Here is a 27518-nt window from a genome sequence, read left to right on the forward strand (position 1 = left end):
TGGGTCTCACAGGGCCAGTATCTCTCTCTCTCTTGGTCTCTCTCGCTCGCCCCCCTCTCAGACACACCTGTACTGTCTCTTAAACTTTGGCTGTTCAGGAAGTTGTGTTCTTAACTATATAAGATCACATTTCACATTTGGCACATTCTATACAGTCTAAATACTCACACGACTCCTGCCGACATAGACGCTGTTAACAGCCATCCTTTTGTGTGTTACAATTGGCAAATTTACCAAAATCAAGACACCAACCACTCGTATGCGCTGACGTGTCCACAGATTTGTGCCAGTGCGTTATAAAGAATGGTAGATCTCGCTGCATGCATGCATTCAATTCTAAAATGCAGGGACATCAACACAAAGGCTACTCAGGTTGAGGAACAAAGATGCCCGAAAGGACGTCAACATTTTTTGTCATTGGCTGTGCAGAGATCTCACTTCCTGCCTCCTCTTTACAATCACATTTAGCCTGGAAGTGCCTGTCATTAAGCCTCAAAATTCCATTTAACCTAATTTCACTGTGGTCTCTGCAACGGGGACTCTCCTCCTATCCAGGCCTGCTTTTGTGCTGTATCACTAAAAAAAAAGCGGTGATAAATTCGCGCACGCAATCTCTTTAAAACATGCGAGCTGGCACGCACATATGCTAATCCGCTGGTCCTTCTCTATTTGGCTATCAGGCGCACACATGCACAGACACGCTTCCATCCCACAGAAGGAGTGCCGGGGTGTCGAGGAGTGCGTGTGAGAGTGTAATGAACCCCCGCTGAGCTGTAAGGACAGCACAGTTTGGGTGTGTGTTGGGGGGGGGGGGGTCTCATGGCGGTAAACCGCCTAAAACGGTGTGATGCGGTGCATCCGTCGCCAAGAACGCCACTCCCAAAAACTTAGGTTCCTGGTGAGTTGACTCATTGAGAGTGGAAACATCAGACAAGTATCTGGTTTCATTGCCAGTCGGTAACACACACGGGACACGAAGAGGCAGCCAGCGGGAGCAGCGTGCGTACTCACGACAGCTAATGGCCAGAGTGAAACAATTCAAATGGGAGATATGTCAGATTAACCCAACAGCAGGCAGCAACCTCCCCACAGCAGGCTGGAGATAAGGCGTGTGTATTAGACTGGAGACGCCCAGTTGGTGCTTCCATCAGATCGTTAGCAGACGTCCGCACTGTGCAAACCAGCCCTGCCTTTGTCTTTAATAAAGGGCTTCTCTCTTTCTGACATTGTGGCATTTACCTACAAATCCCCCCTACATACACACACATGCGCACACACACACACACACATACACACACACACCGATTCAGCTTCTCTCTCTGAGAGGGTCTAATTTAAAGTGTACAATGGGTGGGCGAAGCATTTATAAACATGGACATTTGACTTTTTAAAATGTGTTTTTATTGCATACTGTGTTTTTAAGACAAATACAGATTAGACTTTTATATATATATACACATACACACACACTCACACACACACACACACACATATATACACATATACTGTAGATATATAGATTACGCTACACAAAACTAAACTAAAACAGCAGAGCTCCATGGGGGCAACTCCTGTAATTATTTGGCACGACGGCAGCGATTAAGGAAGGCCGGCGAAGGACTTCTTTGATTATAAACCAAGCCGCCAAGGGAATCAATTAGTGTCCAGGTAGGAACACACGCTCCTTCTGCTTCATAAGCAGGTTTTGGGGATCCGATTATTTTCCAGGGAGGGGGGGTGTGAGCACACCTGCGACTGCTCATATGAATGCAGCAGCATGTCACAGTTAACATTCAGCACTCAGCTCCTGATAATAAGCAGTTCTTTACACTATGTACTCAATACACACACACACACACACACCACACACACACACCAGTTTCTTCTCTGCTCGTGTTTATACTGCAGCTGCTTGTTGGCTGAGTTTTAGTCGTCACTTGACTCATTTTTATCGAAAGTGAAAACTGTGACTGGTTTAACTCAAACACGCCTGCTGTGCTTCCATTTGATTCTCAGCTGGAGGAAGCTTGGAGCTGCTCTGACACAGCCATCAAACCTCCCGCCGCAGCAAAGGGGGCCCGCCATCGAAAGCGCCCCACGCCTCCACCCTAGAGACCGAAGCTGTCGTCCGCCGTGCGCAGCATCGGTTAAATGTATGCATTTTATGGCGTAGTTGGTTTAAATACGTGCTGTCTGTTCCTTTAGTTGGATTCCTTTTGTGCTGCATAAATTGGGTCCAGTGATTCCCATAAATGGAGGATAATTTGTGCCACTTTGCATTCGACAGGAGAACCGACGGCTGCCTTTGGCTCTCAATCATCCGCCGACAGATCTCACAATAACGTGATCATCTTTATCTTCAACTGCTGAAAGCACTTACGGTGAGTGCTCGTGTCATGTAATGGCGCTAAAATGGGAATATAAATGTGCTAAGGTGGTTGTCAGACGAAACACAAATGCAAGATGAGATGCTCAGATCTGCTGATCTGATCCATTGTGCTCCGGCCTTGTTCCCCGTTTTGGCTATTACACTGAAAAGAAACACTCATCCCTACTATATACATATACATTAAGGGTTTAATTGGCCTTTCTGCCCATTAAGTGGTAATAGTTTACAATGAAACAGGTGCTTTTAGAATAAAGAGGTGGGCGTGGCCTATACTGGAGCTTCTACATTACAGGTACTGGCAGGTGTGGAAGCAGGAATGGCGGGGGCCCACATCAAGGCAAAGGTGGCCTCAGTTTTGTATCACCCACCTGATTAAATGGTGGTGATGACCCTCACAGCCTCCTGGGGCAGCCATGACTAAAGACTTTGAAAAAGATTTTCAATTTTGGCCAGATTTTTTTATCCCACCAAATCCCGTAATAGCATTAAACACAATAAATGACTTCCTAATTCTGCCAAACTGCTGCAGGAGACTGAGTCATCCAGCTAGATTAAATGTGGATCCAGTGAAGGCTTGTGTGTGGCGCCGTCTTATCTCCCTGCATGACTGTAATCCTGTTGCAGGTAATCTCCCAGTCTCACTCTCCAGTATTGTCCAGTCATGAGACAAAACAGTTCCCCAGCCTGGATCCCACACTGATCCAATTTGGCGCCATTTGCAGTCCAGCTCTGGATGCAGACGGCTGCCAAACACGCTGCGTCGGAGGGGCCAAGGCGGTCTGACTCCTGTCCAGACCCACGCCGCTCCAGATCCACGACCACCAAGGCTAAGACTCAGATTACAGTTGGCTGTTCGGATCTGCCAGAGGCGTTAACGAGTAGGATGTGAAGCCATGTTGAATGGGCTTCCAGAACGACCCGGACAGAAAGACATCTCGGACTAGCATTTGCCAAGGATAGAGACTAAATTATATATTTATAAGGACATTTGATTTAATGTTGTTTGCTGCAAGGAGGGCGTGAGGATTTGAACAAGAACAAATATCAGGTTTCAGCCTGCATTCATTTCCTGTTTTACATGAACAGACAGTGATATTATACATAAACCACGATGGGTTGCATGAATCTTGTTGTGCTTCTGAAAATCTTTATTTCTGGAGCCGAGCAGAATATCAAACAGCATCACTGTCAGAAGGAAAATTGCGGTAAAGATTTCTCTGTTGAGTGTTGTTTTTCAGTCCAACATGACGGTCTGAGGACAAACTGATCTATGGATCGTTTCTAATCAACCTGAACGTCCTGGTGGCTCCGAAGGGCATGAGCTAACATCTTATCTCCCTCTTTGGACTATGTTGAACTCTTTCGTCTCTTTCTGTCCGAATATTGTTGTTCTCATTCTTGCATGGATTTTAAAGTTGATGGTTTGAAAAACTTTGACGCTGTCCTCAAAAGTAGCACAATTCTTTACATGTGCTGGACAATGGGGACATTTCAGATTGGCGGTTTTAGTGGTTCTACCAAGTTAATTCTTCCACATTTTAGGCCGACAATGTTGCATCTGCCGGGTTTTCTTTGATTTCAGTGTTTTAGGGACACATGATCATTTTATTGCTGCTTCCACAGGATTAAAAGTTTTACAGTTGAGCTCAATACTCTTAAAATCCATTGTAAATACCAATTCTCTCTCACTGCTTGAAAATGCATCTATGCTCTCTGTTGTAGAGGACTTATATAAACCGGACGTGGGCGTAACCAGTTGTTTTTTTATCAAAACAACTGACAAGTATCCCGTTTGTATTTGGTCACCTGACCCACGCGCGTGCATGTGTGTGCTAGTGTGTAGGTGGGTGGGTGGCTGCGTGTGTGCCCATGTCTGTTAATTATGACCTAGTCATTAGCTATGCTAGCTTTATATACATGGTAGTTCAGTTTGGTTGAACTTAAACTAACAATATCCAGTGACACAATGCAGGAAAAAACAACACATTTCTCACATAACAAAACATATACTTTGTACCTTTGTGTTATTGTTTCGTCTTTAATGTTATAACCACTGCATTCAGGCCACACATCAAAAATGCAGGTTTTCAATCACACACACACACACACACACACACACACACACACACACACACACACACACATTCTCCCACTTGTCAAATCTAAACAGTGGGGTGTGTTTCCTTTAATTTGTTCCCTCATCAGAGTAGAAATTCTGGATTATCGCTGTTTCTCAAGCGCCTCCAGTCTTTTAGGTCCCTGCAGCAGACAGATGTGAGTGCTGATGTTAACGACATCTGCCCTGTTTCTGATCCCTCTTACTGCGCTGCCTGCGGTGAATCACAAAAACAGTCATTTAAGAATATCTGTATCAGGGACAATCCATCTTTCTTCAGCTCTCTGCTCCATGCCCTTCTGCAGTCTGCAATTAAAAATCTCTGAAGTGATGATTTCTTTAAATTTCTCACAGTCATCAATTGTTAATGTTCTGTTTTGTGTCAAACCCTCACATCGACTCAGATTAAACTAATTATCTCAGGGTAAGAGACATATTTACATTTTGGCGTGCTCTGGATATTTGTTCTTGTATTATGCATGTTGTGGTGTGATTCTATGTTTAGTACACATTCGCATGAAAGATGCTGTCTGCTGCAGGGAGCCTGCGTGTGAGTGTGTGTGTGTGTGTGTGTGTGAGCATGTGTGGGTGTGAGTGTGTGTGTGTGTGTGTGTGTGTGTGTGTGTATGTGTGTGTGTGGAGGTGCTGCAGATTTTTTTGCTCAGGAAATGCAAAGCAGGCAGAGAATGAATAACAAGCCCAGATATTTATATCTGCTGCTCTGTTTCAGACTAACGTGTCGTCTGAAGACTTCTTCCTCTCTTTGCTTTAACGACCAACTCTCACTTTTCCACCCCTCTTTCTCCCAAGCCTTCACTTTTTTCCCCGTCTCACTGCCGTAACTTATCCTTTTTTAATGTCAGCATCCCCCTCTTTTTCTTTTTGCTCAAATACCTCTCCTGTCGCTCTGTCCATCGTTCCCTTTATTCTATGATTTGGGTCACCGGCTGACTAAAAGACTGCACACAGCTGGCCTATAAACCATTCTGACCCCTCCCACACACACACACGCACACACACACATCTGCATCTTTTCTGCACTTTTCTCCACAGTTCCTGATTTTTCACCATATCTTATCCCATCATTTCCCCCCTCTTCTCGTCCGTCCTCACACCCCAGTCTTGTTTGCACTCTTCCTAAAACTAAAACTCTATTTTTCTGACCTCAAAAAGTGTCTTTGGTTCAACAAGGAGATGTGAATCTTGTCCCTCTTCCACATCCCAGCAGGAACCGCGAGTAGTGTTCGGTTTCTGCCAATTATCACACAGGAGAGCTTTCGTGTTTGTCCTGCATCAGTAAAAAAAATGGCAGTGGGTCAGAAATTTAACCAGCAAATGGCCCACATGCTGGTTTTCCACTCGTGTCTGCATATGATAATGTGGGCAACACAATGCACCCCCACATACACAAGCGTGCATGTACACACAGTGAGACGTGAGCGTGCACACATGGCCCCGCAGAACCACAGAAAGAGAAGCTTAATCACATAATCTCTTCCCAAATAATTAATGACATCATTTTCAGTTGTAGCTTGTACAATATCGGCCTATTGGACGCCGGTGGTAATGAAGAGGGAGTGGGGCTCAGAGAGGGAGGCGGACGAGAAAGGGAACAAAGGAAATTGCAGAAAAACAGAGTGTGTGTGGTTGATGAAAGGATCCAGAGGACAACAAAGAGAATGATGGAGAAAAGAAAGTGTGGAGATGCTGAAAGAGGGAGACTGTGGCAATGTTTGTAGCTCAGAAACAGGCTGTTGCGAGTTTGGGGTTGCTCAGATTTTTGGGAGAAGAGGAAAAGTGCAGCTGGGAGAATAACACAAATTTTATTTTACTGTCAAATGAATCTCTTACGAGACGCTAAATGCAAACTTCAGCTGTGAGTCCGTGCACATTAGCTCAAGACGAATGCTAATGTTGCATCTCAAATCTGCAACATGGCTGCCCTGTTTAGCTATTTCCTTAGCCTACTAACATTTTGTTCACTCTGTTAAAAGGAATAAAGTGTCAGTGACTCAAGTTACTTCAGCAAATAACATGTTATAGAGTCGAGATGGAGAGTTTCAACGCGTAGCCAGCTGCCAAATCAACAGATGAGGATAAGGAGCTCCACAGGAGGTTTCATATTTTCCTTCCTTTTAATTCTTACATGTTCCTGTCATACGGCCCATGTCCCCATAGAGAGGTAAGGTCCATAATTCATGTGCGCTCCACGCTGATTCTAATTCACACTATTATGACATGAACTGGGCAGCTGCCGCCATATGTCGTCCTCGGTGAGAGGAGGGAGGGAGAGAAAGAGCAGGGGGAGAGAGGGAAGGAGAGAGGGGGAGAGAGAATGAGAGCAGGAGGAGAGAGAGGGGGCGAGGGAAGGAGAGGGGGTAGCGAAGGGGGATTTTCCTGCAAGTGGCTGTTTTGTTATTGACTGTCTGAGTGGCAGGACCATCACCCACCCCCTCTCCCTTGTACACACACACACACACACAACACACACACACACACACACACACACACACACACACACACACACACACACACACACCCTCCTCCCTGTGTTGAATATGCATCAATGCTGCATCACTTCCAAGTGGACAGATGAGCAGCAGGCCAACAGGCCACCTGCTGGCCTGCCGTCACACTCTCCACAGGTTTTAGGGGTTCTGTTAGGAAGCCCGAGTGCAGACAGCCGGAGGCTTGTCCCTCTGCCCTCTCCCCCAGCACTACCACCACTCCAACCACCACCCTCCCTGTGGGACGGATGAACCAGGAGCGAAAGGCTGAGGGCATTGGGCAATTAGGAGGCAATATGAGGAGAAAGGCAATGAGACAGTCTGATCTGGAGAGATTCCAGATATGTTATATATCTCCATCTCGATTTTGTGTGCATTTGTGCAAGTGCTGTGCTTGGTGTGTGTTTGTGTGCATTTGTGCAAGTGCTGTGCTTGGTGTGTGTGTGTGTGTGTGTGTGTGTGTGTGTGTGTGTTTGCTCATATGATTTCTCTGTGTGGTCACCTCTGATTTTACTTTTCCTTTTATGTTATCTGCTATCATGCTCACCTTTTCTCTCTCTCTGTCTTTCTCTTTCTCTCTCACACGCACTCACACACACACACACACAGTGACACACCGTTCCCATAGCAACTCACAGGCTAAGAACACGCGGGCCTCTGCCTCGAGCATCGAGAGGACCTTCTCTGAGGATTCAGCTGCTTATTGATCCCTCAGCAGACGGAGGCCAGCCTGCTGGCCGGACAGATGAGCACACACAGAAACACAGATATGAGCATTCAAAGGGACGACCACTAATAAACCCTCCCCACTAAAAGCCTGTGTGCTCAAGAAATGATTATTAATGACTGTAGGCAGATACTCCTCTTGATTTTTAGGCTGTAATTGTAAATGAGTGGTAAGGAAGCGTATATGTTTCTAAACCATAATAAAAGGTGGTCCTCACAAAGAAAAAAGCCCACTATGAGCTCTTTATTTATTTACCGAAGTAAATATATGTTTATCTGCACGTCATCTGCATAGCAAAGAAGAGAGATAGTCTGAATAATTTGGCCAGAAGAAAAAAGCATGGAGAAATCTTGTCCTGAATGAAGCTGGGCTGCATGTTAAACACACCAAGACTCAAGACTAACATAAAAAACTAAGAACTACATTAGCAGCTTCCTGGTATATATATATACCAGGAATATATATATAAAACAACCTTTTAAAGTCAATTAAATCTCCTTTCTTCCTCATTCTGATGCTTACTACCAAGTCATGTACTGAGTGGGAATTTATGTTTATTTATGGAAGTAATGGCCAGCGTGAGTTCATATTCTGTTAAACCTTTGCTGCCTCTAGCTATTTCTTACTGACTGGCAAAGATGATGGATTCATCTAAGGTGAAAATGATTAGCGTCCCTTTCGTGTAAGGTTTCATAATACCTGGCATAATCTTTCAATCAGCACGGTTATGGAAAGACAAAGCAAAAGTCGGTTAACTTCTGCACATGACCGGCACTTTCAACAACAACCAGGAAGGTTAACCTGTTCCAAAAGCTCATCAAGCATTATGTCCAGGTATGGAAGCGGCGCTGCAGCAGACTGAAGGAGCCTGCGGAGTATCGTGAAGACGGCTCTGAACATCACAGAGCGCTCCCGGAGCTGGAGGACATCTCCGCCTGCAGAAGACAGGACTCTCTGAAACGCTTATTCAGCATTACCTGTTGAACTGCTGCCCTGCAGGTAACTCGACAGGCGGGCCCACACAGACATCACAGGGTCTTTATTGATGCCAATAAATAAATACTGTATTTATACGTCCGTGTGTGACAGCAGCAGCCTTCTATCCCCCCTCTGTGTGTCTCTCCTCTCTTGGTCTGCATGTTACAGCCCCACAGGGTGCTGTAGTTACTGTCAGTCATTTTCATTTAGTGTTTATAGTGCATCCAATCTCTCTGATCCATTATAAATAGCTGTAAGTGGCACAACGCTCCCTCATCACCATCGCTCAACGCCGAGCTCATCACACGTCGAATGCAGCCTAATTAATGCAGCTGGTTGCTCGGAATTAAAAGCAGGTGGACGTAAAACAAGTGACTCCATGGCATAAAATCCTAATGGTCTGAATTATCCTGTCAAAGGTCTATTAAGCGTAATTCTTGGAGTTTGACCTTTTTGTTTCCATAATTAGAGCAACAGAAATCGGGTCTGCCCCAGTTGCTTTATGTTGGATCCTTATTTGCTTTGACAGGCAGAGGGATTTATAATTTAAGACTTTTCTAGGGGATTTTGACGGTCTTGAGATACGTTATACAATCTGAAGACAGCTTGCCATTTAGAGGATGTTTGTGTTTTTCTATATTGATATAATCTCATTAGCGTCCAGACTCTGCAATTGTTGTTTTTTGCCCCAATTGCCCCAAATTTGTTGTGACATTCCTGCACAGGGGAAGTGGTAGCTCAATCTGTTGGGAAGTAGGATGGGAAGTGGAGGGTTCTTGGGTGCACATTTGAATGGCAATCTGAATTTCAATTTCAAATCTCGCAGACTCTTCAAGTTGTCACATTTTCATATTGTTCCAATTCAATGTAATTAACCATCCAACTTCAAGAGTGGGAGCGAAAATGACTTCATGCCGGAAAATTTCCCTTGGCGGGTTCACCGCTGTCGGCGTTTTCTCGCCCTGGTAGGCCCGAGGCTATTAAACTCACAAAGACATCCAAGGACGCAGATGGATTAAAGTAAGTTTCAAACTCTGTAATGTGGACTGGGAATATTTTGACTGTGAAATCTGCAGCCTAATCCCATTTTATTCAAATTCCAGAATGTTTTTTGCTCAACAGCTGCGTCATTGTCACAAAGCTTCGATGCAAGAAATGTCAAATTATAAGTAATTAGGAATAAAGCAAATTTCATAATGACGCTCAAAACCGATGAGGAATGAGATTTACGAGCAATTGTGCTGCGGCTGCAACAACAATAGGACCAGAAATAATCGGGGGGGATTTAAGCAGTGATGTTTGTACCCTTGTGCCAGGCATGGAATCATTCCATCTCCTGAAAGGATCAGCAGAGTAATACCTGTCACTCTGGTGCACACGCCGCCCAGTCACCACTCGTCTAGACGTGTTTCCATGGCGTGCACCCGTTCCAAATCCTGTTAACGCGGCCGCCTGTGCCACAATAACCTACATCCCACAGTGATCACACGGGCTGACTGAGGCCTGTGAGGACGCCAGAGAGATGGCAGAAATTTGGCTGCAAACACTGGTGACAGACCAAGAGCCTGAAGAAAAGATAGGAAGCCTTTTAAAAACAAACAAATAAATAAAATGAATATTAAGTTAATATAAATGCAATAAAATTATGTTTGGAAAGAAATGAGCTTTTTGGCGCATAAATTTAATGTTAATCCCAGGTTTCTATCTTTCTATGTTTCTGTTTTTAACTCTCTCTCTCTTGCTCTCTCTCTCTCTCTCTCACACACACACACACACACACACACACACAGATTGATAGTGATACTGTAAAGCAGGGATGGCTATAAAAATCTAAACTTTTGCATTTATTCTACGTCATTAAAAGGAAAAAAAATGTTTTTTGAAGGTATTCAATCTGAATACCTTCTATATCATATACGTTAATTTACATCTCAATGCTGAAATTCGTTTGAGGTCTATAATCCGCATTTGACTTGACCTAAAGGACGTCGGAGTTCACTGCGTGACACATTTAAGCGAACACTTTGATTAAATTAAAGGTGTATGACCCACCCTAATGTAAAGGATTACCAGCATCATTTTGAAGGGTGACTAGCTATTAATGCGCGCGTGCGTGTACACGCACACGCACACGCTGATGCTCTCGCTCTGCGGCTTCCCTCGGTGCTGACACGCCTTGTGCATCTCCTCCCATCAGGGCAGGACTCTTCTATTTCAGCCTAAACAGACGCCACATTCATCACCCCACCGGCACTGGAACAGCTTAGAGGAGTCCGTGATTGCTTGTTTGTCGATTTCTACTTGATCTGAACAATGATTTTGTTTTTTTCCCAACAAGTATCTAAACGTTCCAATTGAGCCAACCGTGCGTAACCCGGCGTTTGATTGGGTAGCTGGACAGGTGCCTTAATGGACCCCTTAAATCATATAATTGCAATATTCAATTCACACTGTAAATTCAAGGTCCTTGAAAGGGAATCCTGTATCCCCGTAAAGTCGGAGGAACAGATTGGATCACGCGGACACGTGCGTGAATTAGTCATCGGTATCCGGGAGATTACGTCACCCCCACTTGCGGGGTAACACCGCTGTGCTGGGATATGATGGTGAAGATGATATCACAAACTCAATAAATCCTGAGTGATGCTTGAAGAAGAAACTCTAGTTGTGTTCCCTAAATGTCAAGTTCTTCTTTTTTTTTTACAAAGTGTGTTAGAAATGTGTGTCTTTGAAGAAGTTTCTAGGAATTTCCTTTCCTGGAATTGCTGCGTCGTCTCACGTTACTTAAGCCGACTCGAACGGAAATATGCCTCGCTGAGCTTACATCTGGTTAACAATCACCCTGCTGGGTAAAAATGACAAAACGGTGTGGGGATGACCGTGTTATACGGGCTCTCTCCCCCCATTTTAGTACATTTGGGTATATGGCGAGAGAGAGAGAGAGAGAGAGACGGAGAGAGAGAGATGCCAGCAATAGGGGGAGGGGTGGATCAAGAAGAGAGGTGGGGAATCTAAGAGTGCGTGTGTGTGTGTGTGGTGTGTGTGTGTGCGTGTAGCCTAGCCCACTGCCTCCCTACGTGCTGCGTCCGCCGCTGTTCGGGCGTACACACACATTGCAGCCATACAAACACACACACATACGCACACAGGAGGCAGTGGTGTGTGAGCCAGCCAGCCAGTCAGTCAGAGCGAGTGTGTGAGCCATGTTGGATATGAATGACCGGGTGGAGAGATGCTGTCGCCGCGCCGCTCCTAACGCTCAGACCGCCAGCTCCACGGACCACAGCGGGTAGATGCCAACTCTCCAGGCAGACGGAGAGACGGCGGAGCCAGGGGGAAGGTGTCGGGCGGTGCCGGCGGTCCTGGAACTGGCCACTTAACGAGAGCGAAGGAGGGTCAGAAGTGACGAGGAGAGAGACAGAGAATAGGCAGAGGTGGAAGAGGGAGAAAGGAGGGGAGAGACAAGAGATTGGAAGAGACTAAATGGCTGCACCGCTCCCGGGCTTCACCCCGCTCCTGCTCTCGTCTCTGGCGCTCCACCTGCTCTTCCTCGGCCCTTTGTTTGCCCTCACCTCGGGGACTACAGGAGGGGATTCACACAGAGGGACCACCGGCCACTGCTACAGAGACGCCGGTAAAGTCTACGAGCAGCGACAGCCGCACCAGAGAGAAGATGCAGGGGAGTCGCCGAGGGGCAACTGGGATCTACGCCCAAGCAGGTGGAATATAGAGCGGATACGGACTGGGAGGTGCTCGGGAGTGCACGGAACAGGTACACATGGAAGATGTCAACAGAATACGAGGAGAGGGACTCGCAAAGACAGTCTGGAAGTAGTCGGGACGTTGTGGAGGGATGGAGACTGTCCACCTCCTCCTCCTCTTCCTCCTCCTACCCGACAAGGTATAAGGAGCAGCAGGTCGAGCTCTGATGGCGTCTGTGCGCGAAAGGGAGTGGAAAGATGGAAGATTGAGAACAGAGGCGTTGGTTCTCCTCTTATTTCTCCCGCTTTCACTTCCTTGCCGGTTCAAAACGGTAAGAAACGGGCACTACAAAGGACTAGAGCATGCGCGCAATGGTGGCCGGCGCCGGGGCCACACCTCAGCAAACGTGGCGCCGCCAGAGCCTTTGTGCGTGCTTCAGGTCTGTGCGGGGCACCCGGAAGTAGGAGAATAGGGGGAGAGGTGTGGGAGAGGTTTTGTGATGTAAGGCTGCTCTTTACAACACGGGGCTCCCTGAAAATTCCCAGCAAACCAGTGCAATCCCCGGCGTTTAACTTCTCACATACCCACTCGCCAGCTGGTCGCGCTTGTTGCGTCATTTCTGAATACAGTTCAACACGTAGACGGATCCGAAATTTCCTTTCAAAATTCAATTTGCTTTTCACGACTGCGCCCGAAGACAAATTGAGAGCAAATTTGTACCAAGGTCCTTTGCCAAATGAGAACGACACCGCAATTTTAGTTTACCAGAACATCGACCAGGCCTGGGCTGCTGATGAGGTCACTGCCCGCGTGCTGAGGGGGGCTGGTAATTGGTATTACTCTGACAGGCACAGAAATATTGATCCCAGAATCAAAGACAAGTGTGATGATACTTGCACTATTGGCTGTACTGCGAGAGAGGAGAGAAGCGTGGGAGATGGCCAAACAAGAGGGGAAGCTCGTAGATGTAGCTCACCGACAGTGATTAACCTCAGAACCACGGCGCACCTTGTTAGTTGTCCACTTTCTATTAGCGATGGAAATACAGGGTATTATTATCACGCCATAAATGTGAAAAGGGGGAGGGGTGTGGATAAACTGCGAGAGGGGATTCGTATCAGCGGAGGAGGCTCGCGTCAAAGCAACAAGCAGATGGAATTATCCAATTATCTGGATAATTATTTGGCTTTACCGACGCTCCCCGATCATACGCTTCAGCATAACACGGGGCAGAGCAGGCGAACCCGGGAAGGAAACGGTGATAGAGAAGTTTGGGATGGATATACCGAAGAGTTTATAGTCCCGGAGGGAGGCATAACTCAGAGGAATCCCCCTTTCCAATTCACCCAGAGCGGCGTCACAGGAATACGCGGCCACCAGACCAACATAAGCGCGATTCGCGACGTCATCCACCGTGGCTCGGTGCTAGCTCACCCCTCTGCAACACAGAGAGGACTTTATGCAAACAGCTTCGGTGTATCTAAAGCGCGCAGTTTAACTTCTGCAAAAGTAAACGCGACGTCCGTGAGAGATTCTGCTGGTGACTCAGACTTTGCCTCGCCCGTCAAGATTCCCGGTCCTGTGTCGGTCCCCTCTCGCCATGCAGCGATCACAGCGAACCCAAACGCTCCTGAACCCGACCCCTCATTTATCTCTGAAATGAACCTGACCGCGCGGCAGTACCATGACTCTGCGCGCCTGACGCGTTCACCTTACGCGCCGGAGATTTCAGCACGACGGACAGCTCCCGAACAGGGCGAGCGCGCGTTCCTGTGGCACAAATTCAATAGCAACAGCAATAATAACAACGCGGATGAGGGAGACGCGGAAGTGAGGCAGCAATACTATGAAAGGGATTCAGAGGAGCGGCCATGGCGCGGTCACAGAGAGCGGGGGGACTCGTGGGAGAGCGCACAGGCGGGGTGTGCTCACAGCAATTCCCCCGACTGTGAAGACACTGAGCAGTCGCATATGCAATTAAAATCCGGTAAGCAAGTGTCATTAGTGCCCAGAGGTGTCAGACAGTCAGATAGGCAGCAGATGGGGCCCCAGGGAGAAAGGGAGAAGGATGCTGAGAGGGTGAGAGCGGCCTTGGAGGGGTCTGCTGGTGTTGCTGTTGGGGGTGGAGTATTACAGGTGGGGGTTGGCAAGAGAAAGGGGAGGCCGACGGGAGGGAGAGAACCTGGGGGAGAAGGGCAAGGGGAGGAGGAGTGGAAGGGGAAAAGGGAAATAACAAAGGCAAGCTGGGCAAGGGCAAATGAGGGAGAGGCAGAGAGAAGGATGGGTGAGAACAGGGGCAGTAACAGCTCCATCAGCACAGAGCAGGGGGGAGAAAGAGTAAAAAAGGCAGACCGTAGGGAGGAGGGACAGGAGGCAGAGGAGGGGAATAAGAGAGAGGAGGAGGAGAATCGGCACAGTTCAATGGAACAGTCTAGTCTGCAGAGACTGATAATAGTGGGAGATGATAAAGCCTCACAGGGAGAAGGGGAGGAGCAGAAATTCATGGCGTGGTCTCGATCTCGGCGTGCAGCCAACAGACACCCCTTTTTCCCCCAGTATAACTACCAAGTGCAGGTAGCTGAAAACCAACCACCCGGCACCTCTGTTATTGTCATGTCTGCCTCGGACCCAGATCCAGGGGATGCCGGCAGGGTGCGTTACACCATGGCACCTCTGATGAACAGCCGCTCATCTGATTACTTTCACATCCACCAAGATACTGGCCTAATTACAACTACTCAGATTCTGGATCGAGAGCACATGGATTTGCATTATTTTCGAGTCACAGCGACTGATTATGGCTCCGCTCGTCTTTCTGGCACCACGATGGTGGCCATTACAGTTTCCGACCGGAATGACCATTCTCCTATATTTGAGCAGACGGAGTACAGGGAGACCATAAGGGAGAATGTCGAGGAGGGTTATCCAATCTTACAGTTGAGAGCTACAGACTCAGACTCTCCAACTAATGCCAATATCCGGTACCGCTTCATTGGTGACATGGTTGCAGTGGCACGAGCGGCCTTCGAGATTGACCCACGCTCTGGACTCATTACGACCCGAGGAGTTGTAGACAGAGAGCTGAATGAGCATTACACTCTCCAGGTGGAGGCCAGCGACCAAGGGAAGGAACCGGGGCCACGCTCCGCCACTGTCAAAGTTTTCATTACCGTTCTGGACGAAAACGACAACGTGCCGCAGTTCAGCGAAAAACGCTATGTGGTGGCAGTGAAGGAAAATGTCCGACCCCACTCAGAGATCCTTCGCGTGAGCGCCACAGACCGTGACAAGGATAGCAACGCTGCCGTTCATTATAATATCATCAGCGGCAACAGCCGTGGACAGTTCTCTATTGACAGTGTCACTGGGGAGATCCAGGTAGTGGCCCCCCTGGACTATGAAGCCGAGCGGGAGTATACGTTACGTGTTCGCGCACAGGACAACGGCCGCCCCCCTCTGTCAAACAACACTGGGATTGTCAGCGTACAGGTCACCGACGTCAACGACAACCCGCCAATCTTTGTCTCCACGCCGTTTCAGGCATCTGTGCTAGAAAGTTCCCCAGTTGGTAGTTCCATCCTCCACATTCAGGCCATTGATACAGATTCTGGTGATAACGCTCGCCTGGAGTACAGATTAACTGGCACCAGTTCAGACACCCCATTTATTATCAATTCAGCAACAGGTTGGGTCACCGTTCGGTCCGCCCTTGATCGTGAGTCTGTAGAGCACTATTTCTTTGGCGTGGAGGCCAGAGACTATGGCATGCCACCTCTTTCAGCGACAGCAAGTGTTACAATTACGGTGATGGATGTCAACGACAACCGCCCTGAGTTTCTCCAGAAGGAGTACTACTCTCGCCTGAACGAGGACGCAGCCGTAGGCACCAGTGTCGCGACTGTCACGGCTGTGGACCGCGACGTTAACAGCGCAGTGACGTACCAGATCACGGGCGGAAACACCAGAAACCGCTTTGCCATCAGCACAGCAGGCGGCGCCGGACTTCTTTCCCTGGCCCTCCCGCTGGACTACAAGCAGGAACGGCGTTACGTTCTGACGGTCACCGCCTCAGACCGCACTCTCCACGACACCTGCCAGGTGCACATCAACATCACTGATGCCAACACCCATCGGCCTGTTTTCCAGAGTGCCCACTACTCTGTCAGTGTGAATGAGGACTCACCACCTGGAAGCCTGGTTGTTGTGATCAGTGCAACAGACGACGATGTTGGGGAAAATGCTCGAATCACATACTTTCTTGAGGATAATATCCCACAATTTCGCATTGATTCAGCCACAGGGGCCATAACGCTACAGGCAGAGCTGGACTATGAGGACCAGATGACCTACACTCTTGCCATAACGGCTAAAGATAACGGCATCCCGCAGAAGTCAGACACAACGTACGTTGAGGTGAACGTGAATGATGTCAACGACAATGCGCCACAGTTCCTCAGTCCCCGATACCAAGGATCAGTGAGCGAAGATGCCCCTCCCTACACCAGCGTCCTCCAAATCTCAGCCACTGACCGCGATGCCCACGCCAACGGTCGCGTTCAGTACACCTTCCAAAATGGCGAGGACGGTGATGGAGACTTCACCATTGAACCTACATCTGGCATTCTGCGTACAGTCCGCCGCTTGGACCGTGAGAGCGTTCCATTCTACGAGCTAACAGCCTATGCTGTAGATCGAGGCGTGCCTCCCCAGCGAACCCCCGTGCACATCCAGGTCACGGTTCTAGATGTGAATGACAACGCGCCCGTGTTCCCCGCTGATGATTTTGAAGTTCTAGTGAAGGAAAACAGCGCCGTGGGCTCCGTGGTGGCCCAGATCACGGCAACTGACCCAGACGAGGGGGCCAATGCTCAGATCATGTACCAGATCGTTGAAGGCAACATTCCAGAAATTTTTCAGATGGACATCTTTTCAGGGGAACTTACGTCCCTCATTGATCTCGACTATGAGACGCGCAACGAGTACGTGATTGTAGTTCAGGCCACCTCGGCGCCGTTGGTCAGCCGGGCTACTGTCCGGATCAAACTGGTGGATCAAAACGACAACCGGCCCACACTTCAGGACTTCCAAATCATCTTCAACAACTTTGTGTCCAACCGCTCCAACAGCTTTCCCAGTGGTGTCATTGGCAGAATCCCCGCCCACGATCCGGACGTGTCGGACAGGCTGTACTACACCATCGACAGAGGGAACGAGCTTCACCTGCTGCTCCTGAATCACACCAGCGGAGAGATCCGACTGAGCCGAAAACTAGATAACAACCGGCCGCTGGTGGCTCCCATGCTGATCACAGTCACAGGTAAGAGACCGTGAAGGGGAAGATAGGAGGAAATGATGGAAGGGAGGGGCTGTTGGGGTATGGGGGTATGTTTGGGGGTATTTATGTGTGACTGAGTGATGGGGCCATTAGTAACAGTCAAGGTAATGTACAGATTTGCTTCCATGAACTGCCCAAGGGAGAAATCAGTCTAAATACCTTTGCCTCAGACAGCCGACCCAGGAGCCACGTATGGATGAAAGCGCTTGTGGGACAATTGTGTGTTTGTGAGAGGGCGACAGAGGTGCTTCACAGGGTTGATTCACTTAAAGGCATCAGGAGTAATTAAACTGTTGAAGCCTGTCACGCCACTCAAGTGTCAGAATCTGCGTAAGCATGTGTCATGGCCAATATGGATTTAGTGTGGTGTTTAAAGGCAGAATTACCAATCAGCATGTTGCCAGGATAGTCAAATATGTCACTCAAAAAATGTTTCTTAAAAAAACAATAAAAAGCCAAAAACAAAAAAAAGATTTGAGTGAAATTTTTCAGCATCAATTAACACAATTGTCAATTTGAGAGTCTGGTTTGGACCATAGCTTGGTTACCAATCCATAATCTATTTTAAAAAGCATGCTTAAACGTGCTTTATTATGATCTAGTGGATGATTAAACTGAGCAAGAATCAATCCTGAAAATCACATTTGGTCTTAAATGGCTACTAAATCCCAATGGCTGGTTTGTCCACGTGCATGTTCTGGTGTTTCTTTAACAATAAGAGCTTTCTAAAAGCTTTGCTTCCTTCGCTACTTCCAGAGATAAAAGCTTTTGAAACCAAATAATGAGAGAAATGAGAGCAGCATTGTTTCTTTGAAGGCTAGCGCTGTGGTTGTATTCTGTCAGAAAGCTTTAATGGATGAGTGCTGGCTTGGGAGCGTGCGTGACCTGCTACCCTATATATGCTGCTTTTATTCCTGCCTCATTTGTAACAATAGTGTCATTTCTGATGAGTGAGTGAGTGAGTGAGTGAGTGAGTGAGTGAGTGAGTGAGTGAGTGAGTGAGTGAGTGAGTGAGTGAGTGAGTGTTCAAATATGTAAACAAAATAGAGGCAGCATCTGTAAATATTCCATTGTGCATTTTGCATGTTGTACCCTGAACTTTACAGTGGGACCCAGAGGATTTCCTCATCCGAGCTATGCCAGTTAGTGGAAGGTGACCTTTGCACGTCTCACATACAGCCAAATGAAGCTCATCCGTCTTCTGGCCTAATCGGGGGAAAGATGGAACTAGTAAAAGCAGAGATATTGTAATTATAGAGTGAGCAGAGGCATGTACCGAACTTTGTCTCCATCTGTTTCTACAACGTGGTTTGGTTAAACCACACAAGGTGCATAGCTCTCTATATTTTTATTTTTGTATTTATCCCAGGGACTCTCTCTCTCTCTCTCTCTCTCTTTCTCTCTCTCTCCCAGTCTCACTCCTAGTCTCTCTCCCTCCCTCTCTCTCTCCATAGCTCCAGGATATGACAGTTATGAGATTATAATGAAACAACAGTCAGCCAGAGTCAGGCTCGGAGCAAAGCTGTCATTTTCATTGTGAACTGCACGTTATCTCCGGCCATCCATCCCTCCGCTCTCCTTTGCATTCATTCCTTTATTCCACTCATCCTTAACTGGATGAGTGAGTGAAAAGATGTATCGGCCGTTCATGACATCAGTTTGTCTTCCCATCTCTATTCACTCTCTCTCTCCGTGCCCACCTTTTGTCTCCTCTGATTTCTCACTGTCGCTCAACTCTTCCCTTCTGTAATCCTCTCATAACTCTCAGGGGTAACTCTCATTCTATTTAGCTTTGCTCCTCGTTCCTTTCTGCTTTCTTCTCACTGTGTGCGCGTGCGTGTTTTCTGTATGTGATGTGTATTTATTTATGTGCACATCTCATTTTGCAGTGTGTTTGTTTCAACAATGATTGTGCAGCAAGTTCTTCATATATGCAAATCTCTGTGTGTGTGTGTGTCTCTCTCTCACTCCCTCTCTGTCTTTCTCTCTCCTTGAACTCTCAGGTGACTGTGCATTGATTGCACTCTTTATTCCCGTCTTTGCAGTGAATAATATCTACGCTTGGCAGTGAGTGCTGAGACTCTTCCGACTGTTTTACTTTCCCCATCCTCTGTACTTTGTTCTCTCACACTTTCCTCCCCACGCGCAGCCTTTTTCCACATCTCCACTCTCTCCTGTGACATTTGGTTCCACCATATTGGTGGAGTAATTCCCATATTTGCAGATTAAAAGCTGCATTAATGCTCCTTTTGCCAGCATGCACACACACACACGCGCATACACACACACACACACACACACACACACACACACACACACACACACACACACACACACACACACACGCACAACGAAACTAGCTGTAGGGTCAGCCTGGCAAGGCAGGCATGGAAAAAACAAAACATCTTTTCAGCTTGGCACCCCTGACACATCAGCTCAAGGTGCCCTTTAGCAAAGCAACCCTGCAACAGCTCCAGTGGCCAGCAGCAACATCTGTGCTTTTTGCAGGCAGAGGTTGAATGTTGAGTTTCAGGGTGATTCTGTTTAATTAGCCTTTTGTATCAGATTAATAGAATGGTGTAATTTATCCGCATCAGTCTCAGATGCCTGATCCTGATCCTCGAACAGTTCCACTGTCAGGCCGCTCAGGACAGCAAATATTAATGCTCGTATCATTTGTCTACTCCTGTTAGCATCAGTCAGAGGTTTGTGTGCTGAATCATCCCCAGTGGATTTTTGTATTAGCCTGTGTTTGGCTCCAGGTTTGATTCTGCTTTGCTATGTTTTACATTTTATTATTCATCAGGATCATAGATGAAGTGAACTCATCTGTATAAATGATTCTATTAAATTCCATCTTGCTCAGTTCAGTTAGCTTTGTATTTAGCTTCCAATTTTGCTTTTGTTATTCTTTGTTTTGGAGGCAAAATCCATTGTTAGAGCATATTTTGTGACAGAAATATCATCAATATGTAAAACAATCATGCTGGTCAAAGGGGCAGACGTGCTGGGGAAGACTAAATGCCACTCTGACCTATGTATGTGACATGTTTCTCATCAGAAAACTTGTTGTTTATTCATGTAGTTTAGAGGGACTTTTTGTTCATAAATTATGAATCCAAATATTCCAAAGCTTTTGCTAATGGGCCCTTTTCCAGGCCAACAGGGTTGGCTGTCATTCTGAGAATGCACTGTCCACTGGGAGCATATATTTTATTAAAACATTTGTTAAAATAAACACACGTGCATGTTAATTAGGGTCAGTGGTTAAAGGCCATGGTTCAAACCCTCCATTGAAAACCAAATTCAAAACTGTTTCATGAATTTGTCTATTATCGCGTAACATAACAGCTGAGTCTTCTGTAACTGTTCGCAGGAATACAACAATAAGATTAAGGCTCTGATTCTAAATATTAGGTGTATCGCTACAGTAACGTGAGAACAATGGTAATATCTGACATAAATACAACAGAATTAAATGCTTTGTTGAAAGCTTTATAATTTAATGATGACATATTTATTCACAAGTCACGACCAATTGAGCATTTACCTATTACACGTGTCTCATTTGTTCCACGGCTGAGCCCGTATGGTTGTGTTGTCGAGCTCGCCAGTCGACACACAGATGGGCGTCGAACTCCATTTGCGCGTGTGTGAGGAATGCTGAGGAATCAAGTGTATCTTCACACAGATTTACGTTCAACGGTATAAATGTAGCTTTTGTTAGTGGTCTATCTCATGTTACGTTGTACTAAAATCTGAACTAAACAAACTAGAAATCAGCAAACATTTCAGAAAACTCAGTGAGAAATGTCTGTCAAGAGCAAATAACAGCATCCGCCAATAATCCAACCAGTTCTGCCGGCTTGTGGAAGCCCAAAGGGCGTGTGGTCTCCCCGGGTTGGCTTTATTGATAGGAGGTCTTAAAAAAGAGAATAATAAAGTGGACTAAATGGGCTCTGCAGACCAGCATCTTAGAATGAACTTTTACCTCTTAGCAATGATGACCTACATGCCCAGTGTGCAGTATACGGGTCAAACACACTAGACGCTGTACTATAAAGGAACCAGCCCATTAAATACCATTAGACGCCTTCTGTACATCTTCAGTCAGTTGGAAGCACGACGCGTTTACCACCCGTCAGGAACTAAATGGCTCAAGCAGCGCAGACAAGGTTACACAGACTCCTCCGCGGAGCAAAGAGAGAGATTTATCTGGTTTTTTTAGGAAGACTGGCGATCCTCCTATAGCCATTACACTGCTCTGGGGACAACTGTAGGTGCAACAGCTTTTAACATTGATTTAAGATAATCCTGAAAGCAATAAATTAGCCCTTAGCAGTGTTGTTCCACTTAACATGAACGTAACACTGCTGGATCACATGGTGAAGTGGGCAACTCAAGTGATGGTCTGAGGGCTTTACTTTAACTTAATACTCTCAGTGATGTCTTTTTGTGTTTTTCAGATAGAAACAGGGAATTCTTTTAAGGCATTGAGTATAAAGAAGAGAACCAGAGGGTATTTGTCTGGTGACATGTATTTGTCCAGAATCTGGAGTCTGTCCTCCTTTGCTGCAGACATCCTGCTATTTTTATATGTATCCTCACCTGACCCAATCATACGTCTCCCTCTCCGCGCTAACAGTGCTCTTTGAGTGACAGGACGGCTGCTGGGAAACAGTAAAAAATGCAGCGTCAGTATGCACATTTATATCCCCTAATAAGTTTGGGAACCATGAGTTGCCATAAATGAATATTTTGGCAGAACTTTTTTATAGAGTTGAGAGCATAACAAATGAGCGCCCCCGCTGAGAAATTCACAGTTGGACTTGGGAATTCGCAGCTTCTGTAACGTGTAACTCCCACCTTCTCCGTCCTCTAGATTCCCTCTAAGAAGACTTGAGGAATTCTTCCAACATTAAATAATCGCCCTTTAATGCGTATAATGACGCCAAGATTGCGGACCATGTCCCGAAATAACTGCAAGTTAATGTTTTGTACCCTTGTTCATGTTTGGCTAAAACACTTGTGAAACAGAAAATCCAGTTGCTGGTTAAAACCGGATAATTAGTACTCCAAAGTTGCCGCAGCACGTGTTTGAAGGAGGGCGACACAACATGCTGTACATTAAAACTGTGTTGCATTATGCAGGCTGGATGTGGTGTCAGAACCAGCCTGCATAATGAATGCAACACTCGGGGAACGCTCGCATCAAGCGTTCAAGTGGGGCAACACTCGGAGTTTTAGCACAAGCCAACTTTAAAATATGCTGGGAAAAAGTTCAAGGAAAGAGCGGCGCTGTTCCCACCGCAGAGAACTTCCTGTCCTCGCCGCGGCTCTTCTCGCTTTTTGGAAACCGCCGTTTCCACCGCAAATGGTACCTGTTTGGTGTTGCTGCCTTCTGCCAGAGTCGTGATGGGGATTGTCACTCTCATGGTGCTGTTGCATGAGAAGGCTGAACTGGACTACGCTGTCGCATGCACATGCACGTGCACATCAAGCCAACCATGTAGTGTAGTTGATGTTTCAATTATCAAGCCATTCAGCAGCCATCTTTGCGTCGAGATCTTTGTGGTTGCGAGCTTCTCTGCTCCACTGCTCACTTGCTGTGACGTTATCGGTGTTTGAAATGAGTTCCTCTGAAATTTGTTTGTCAATAAGCTGCCTCGGTGCTGTTTCAACAGGCGGAATTAATCATTAGATCAGAGAGATCAGAGATTCAGCTTTCACAAATAATAACAGGGGTAAAGGAATTGAGGTATGTACAGTTAATTCTTTCAAAAGGTTGTTTTTTCCCCCCTTATCCGCTGAAGGCTGAACGTTGTGATGATCTCGAGTCAAAACAGGGAAGCTTTGATTTTAGTCTCGTGTTCTGTGTTCAATCAAAATACGTCCGCAACCTGTGAGCGGCGCCGACACGGCAGGCAGCCCCACTGATGCAGGTACCCAAACAGCGAGGCTCCTCTCCTGCTTTTTCCCTCATGAAATTTGAGTTTGATTCGTTTACACTCACCTGCACAGTGGCCAAAACATTCCAATCAGAAGATTCGTCCAATCAGAAGATTCGTACACAGAAACCAGCGTGGCGTCATTGTATATCACCATTCCCAACATTTCCTGTTTGTTGGTAACAGTTAGTTAACATTCCTCACTGAAATGCTTATATTCATGAAACACACTGTTTATTCTCGTGTGTGTGTGTGTGTGTGTGTGTGTGTGTGTGTGTGTGATGGTTTAAAAGCCTCTCTATGCACTGGCAGTGTGTCAGCTGCAGAGCACCTGAGGACCAAAGCATCTGTTTATTTGATGATCTGGCAGCTTTGTTCCATTTTGCTTTTTTTGTGTAAAAAAACAACCCAGAACTTTATTAACTTATGTGCTTGGACTCTGGGATGGAAGCAGACATGGGGGGACGTGCAAGGAAAGGCCAGAGGCTGAATAGAACCCACGCCCATCATGCTTTGAGGGACACTTATTTATCCCAAATAGGGACATTGGGGTCTCACCTCAGATAGCTCTTAAGGCATTTTTGGCAGAAAAGATTGGTTGATGCCTGGATTATAAAGATCTTCGCCTGTTTTCTGTTACGTATGGAGCACTTTAGAAAAAAACATCAGATGATAGCAACAGATGCAAGATGGAGGATGGAGGCTGCTGCTCTGCACAGCTGCTCACACGTCACAGAGGTCACACTGTGAATGTGTGTAAAAGTACAACAAACAGGGTGTGTGTGTGTGTGTGTGTGTGTGTGTTTTAATTTGAAAGGGGTTTAAAGAGGAGAGAGCTTTTAATGTTCAGCACAAGTTACAGTTGGTTTATATGGTTTAGATCGATTAGGACTAGTATCTGTTTGCGGCTAAAGCATGTATGTGTGTGTTCATGTTTGTGTGTTTCATATTTATTCTCTTTTCTACTTTGCACTAAACGTAAAGAGAGCTCAGGGGCAGAGCTTTAAAGAAACAGCCAACCGATGTCTATAGTTTGTGTGTGCGTGTCACACGCATCAATGCTGTGGTTATTAATAGCATCATAGTTGGGAGAAATAATCCTGTTATGCTCAAAGTCATGTTTACCTTCACACTGAGGTGTTTTCACAAGTGTCAGGAGATTATCTAGTTGTATTGTTCATAGGCATTATTTAAAAACTCTGAGCTCTAAGCTCAAACACATTTGTCAGGTATGTTGTGGCGTAACTGCACTTCTGTTGTTGGGTCTTCCTGGTTTATCGTGCACACGTGCAGGGCCCTGCTGTGTTCCCAGCGTTAACCTTTTATTCCTTCTGCTGCAGCTACATGCTTTACGTTGCCCGTACTGCCTCCTCCTGTCAGAATTAGCGTAGTTTATCCACTCCAGCCGCTGCTCTACATTCCCGGGAAAACCAGGCTGCGCTCTGCTCCTTTTCTCTCTGGTGCAGCTTCATTTTCCCGTCCCACTGTAGCTGTTCATATTCTCGCTCTCTCTCGGGGAGTTCATTACTTTTAGGTGACTGTACATCAGACGGTCTTTTGTGGGCCAGATTAAAAACTTCAAACGGGGTTTCAGCCGCCGTCCTATTTATTTATTTCCCCCAACCTTTGAGTAAATTACTCATCTGGAAACATGGAGTCAGGCTCTTGTTATGCAGCTTTTAGTGAATTCAACCAGCTCAGCCGTTTCACAAGGACTTTTCCAGGACGGAAGGCAGAGGGGAGACGGACAAAAGGACGTGACAACTCTGTGAAATGGGATTTAAACCCATGTGATTGTTGCTGCACGGGGCTGCGGGCGAATGGGCTGAGGGCACCGTGACGGAGTGTTGTGTGTTTGAGCGCGGCAGCTTTGTGCAGGCCAAATCCAATTTGACTGTTTTAGGGTTTTGCATGCTCGTCGTAATATCTTCCCTTTGGGATTTTCTTTCCCTTTTAATCCCAGATCTTTACGTCTGCGGGCAGAGCCCGGCCCAGTGCCGTGGCCTGACCCAGGGCATGTGCAACCAGGAAACACGTCCAGGTCTGAATAAGTGTCATGTAATTTCTGCTCAGAACACACTTAAAGTAACGAGAATAACCATTCCTAATTCATGCGCTAATTAATTTATGTACGCTTTTTTTCCCAAAATGGCTCTTCAAGACTCCAGTGTCAGTACTGAATACTAATAAGGTGCCTTTATAGCTTGTTTACAGTGGGCTGCCCTTGCTGAGGACTGGCCCGCTGTGAATAAGCATCGCATCTTAATGACACTTTAAAACATCTTGTGTTTTAAGCTATAAGGAATTTGTACTAACTGAAAAATAATAACTTGGATAATATGACAGTTGTAAATTCCTTTTTATAGCCACTAAAGGAACATCTAAAAAAAAAAACATTTATTAATCTGGGAATTAACTGTTACAAACACTCTAGAGTTCACCAATTTCTCCTTGACCAAACACAACTGAAGGCGGCTTTGGCTTGATCCCCGTTTCATTAATGACATTACTGGTACATTTTGGAATTATTGTGAGCTGCACTGTTGGGCAGACCCACCGTAAAATAATACTGCAGCAGTATGTTGAGAGTACTAGTTCCAAATCTCAGCATCGTGAGCTCAAACATCACCGTCAAAATTGATTAATGAAGACGAAATGAGATATTTTCACATATGATGCGCTCTTTATTCGATTGCGGTTGTTTTAATCTTCTACAATGAGAAAGACAAATTTTGCGCGCATGTCTGCAACATTTTTAACTCGTAAATTACTCCCGTAAATGCCCTTTGAATTATTTTCAAGGTTATTTGACTAATTTAAAGGACTTTTTGTACAAAACATAGATGAAAATGTGATCTTTCCTTGAGCCAGAGCTTCAACCATCCTTTTCCTTTGTGGCTGTTCTCCAGTCAAAGAAAGCACCTTAAACCTGGGACCCATGATATTCCTCCTCCTGCCTATTATGAAAAAAAAAGTTTTTATTTAACGTGTTTCTGGGAGGGTTGCAGCTCCACATGTAAGACCTCTATTGTGGACTACTTTGCAGACTATTTCCGTCTGGATTTCCAGGAAGCGGGCTTGGGGGTGCTTTGACATTCAAAAAGCTATGAGTGCTATTAGTCAGGCTACCTGGTGCAGGGAGATAGCTCTGAACTCCCTCAACCCTTTGAAACTCGGGGGACTCCGTATGCCACAAAGCATCTTAGAGCTGCAGCGCTGATAGGAGGCCGGGCCGACGCTCTTACTGTGCTCCGATGTTCACGCATCCGCGGGACCAATGATTCCAGATCTCCATGTTTATTCTAGGAGGCTTTATGCACGCTAGCCTCCAGCTTTCCTCCCCCTTTTTGAAGTGTGGACACAGGAAGGGGAAACTGTTTGCGCGAAGCCCGCAGGAGCTGTGAAAGCGTCTTCTATTTGTTATCGGACAAAGTGCTTTGTTTTCCCGCTGTGGTAAAGATGCCAAAATAACACTCCATTTGTGGGGTTTTGAGTTGGAATAGTATGAATATTTTATTGTTTCCATGCACGCTAAAGTAAAGGGGCAAGAAGAAGAGGGCCACGCACCAGTGAAGACTTTCAGGCTACTAGGAAGTCACAAGATCAGTCTTAGGTGTTACACATGCTTCCACAGGAATTCCAATCACTACCCAGGAAGATGAGGTGTCCCAAGATTTAGAATTCCAATCAGTAACGGGATGTAAAGGCTTCACATTTGTAAACATCCAAAATAATCGATTTCCAGTGTGTGGAAATGCTTCATTGCTGACTTAGACTTCTCCTGTGTGCTCCAATCCTGAATCCTTGAGAAGTCTT

General features: G+C 46.3%; 1 protein-coding gene and 1 long non-coding RNA gene across 5 annotated transcripts in view; both read left to right on the top strand.

Annotated features, from left to right (window-relative positions):
• Nucleotides 1-1995: 1995 nt before the first annotated feature.
• On the top strand, nt 1996-10374 carry LOC130529601 (uncharacterized). The gene is made up of 5 exons (XR_008951620.1): nt 1996-2153; nt 2288-2381; nt 8574-8738; nt 9608-9737; nt 10034-10374. It is a non-coding gene; the product is annotated as an uncharacterized LOC130529601 (long non-coding RNA).
• Nucleotides 10375-11747: 1373 nt separating this feature from the next.
• celsr3 (cadherin, EGF LAG seven-pass G-type receptor 3) overlaps nt 11748-27518 on the top strand; it is a 65636-nt gene continuing 49865 nt past the window's right edge. For 3 of the 4 annotated variants that reach the window (XM_057039969.1, XM_057039973.1, XM_057039970.1), the window contains exon 1: nt 11749-17736. In XM_057039969.1, the coding sequence (XP_056895949.1) occupies nt 12201-17736 (5536 nt within the window). In that variant the 5' untranslated portion in view covers nt 11749-12200. Of the gene's footprint in view, nt 17737-27518 lie in introns of all 4 variants that reach the window. The other variant, XM_057039971.1, reaches the window with a different exon arrangement.

This window comes from Takifugu flavidus, chromosome 8 (genome assembly GCF_003711565.1).
Source record: "Takifugu flavidus isolate HTHZ2018 chromosome 8, ASM371156v2, whole genome shotgun sequence".
NCBI lineage: Eukaryota > Metazoa > Chordata > Actinopteri > Tetraodontiformes > Tetraodontidae > Takifugu > Takifugu flavidus.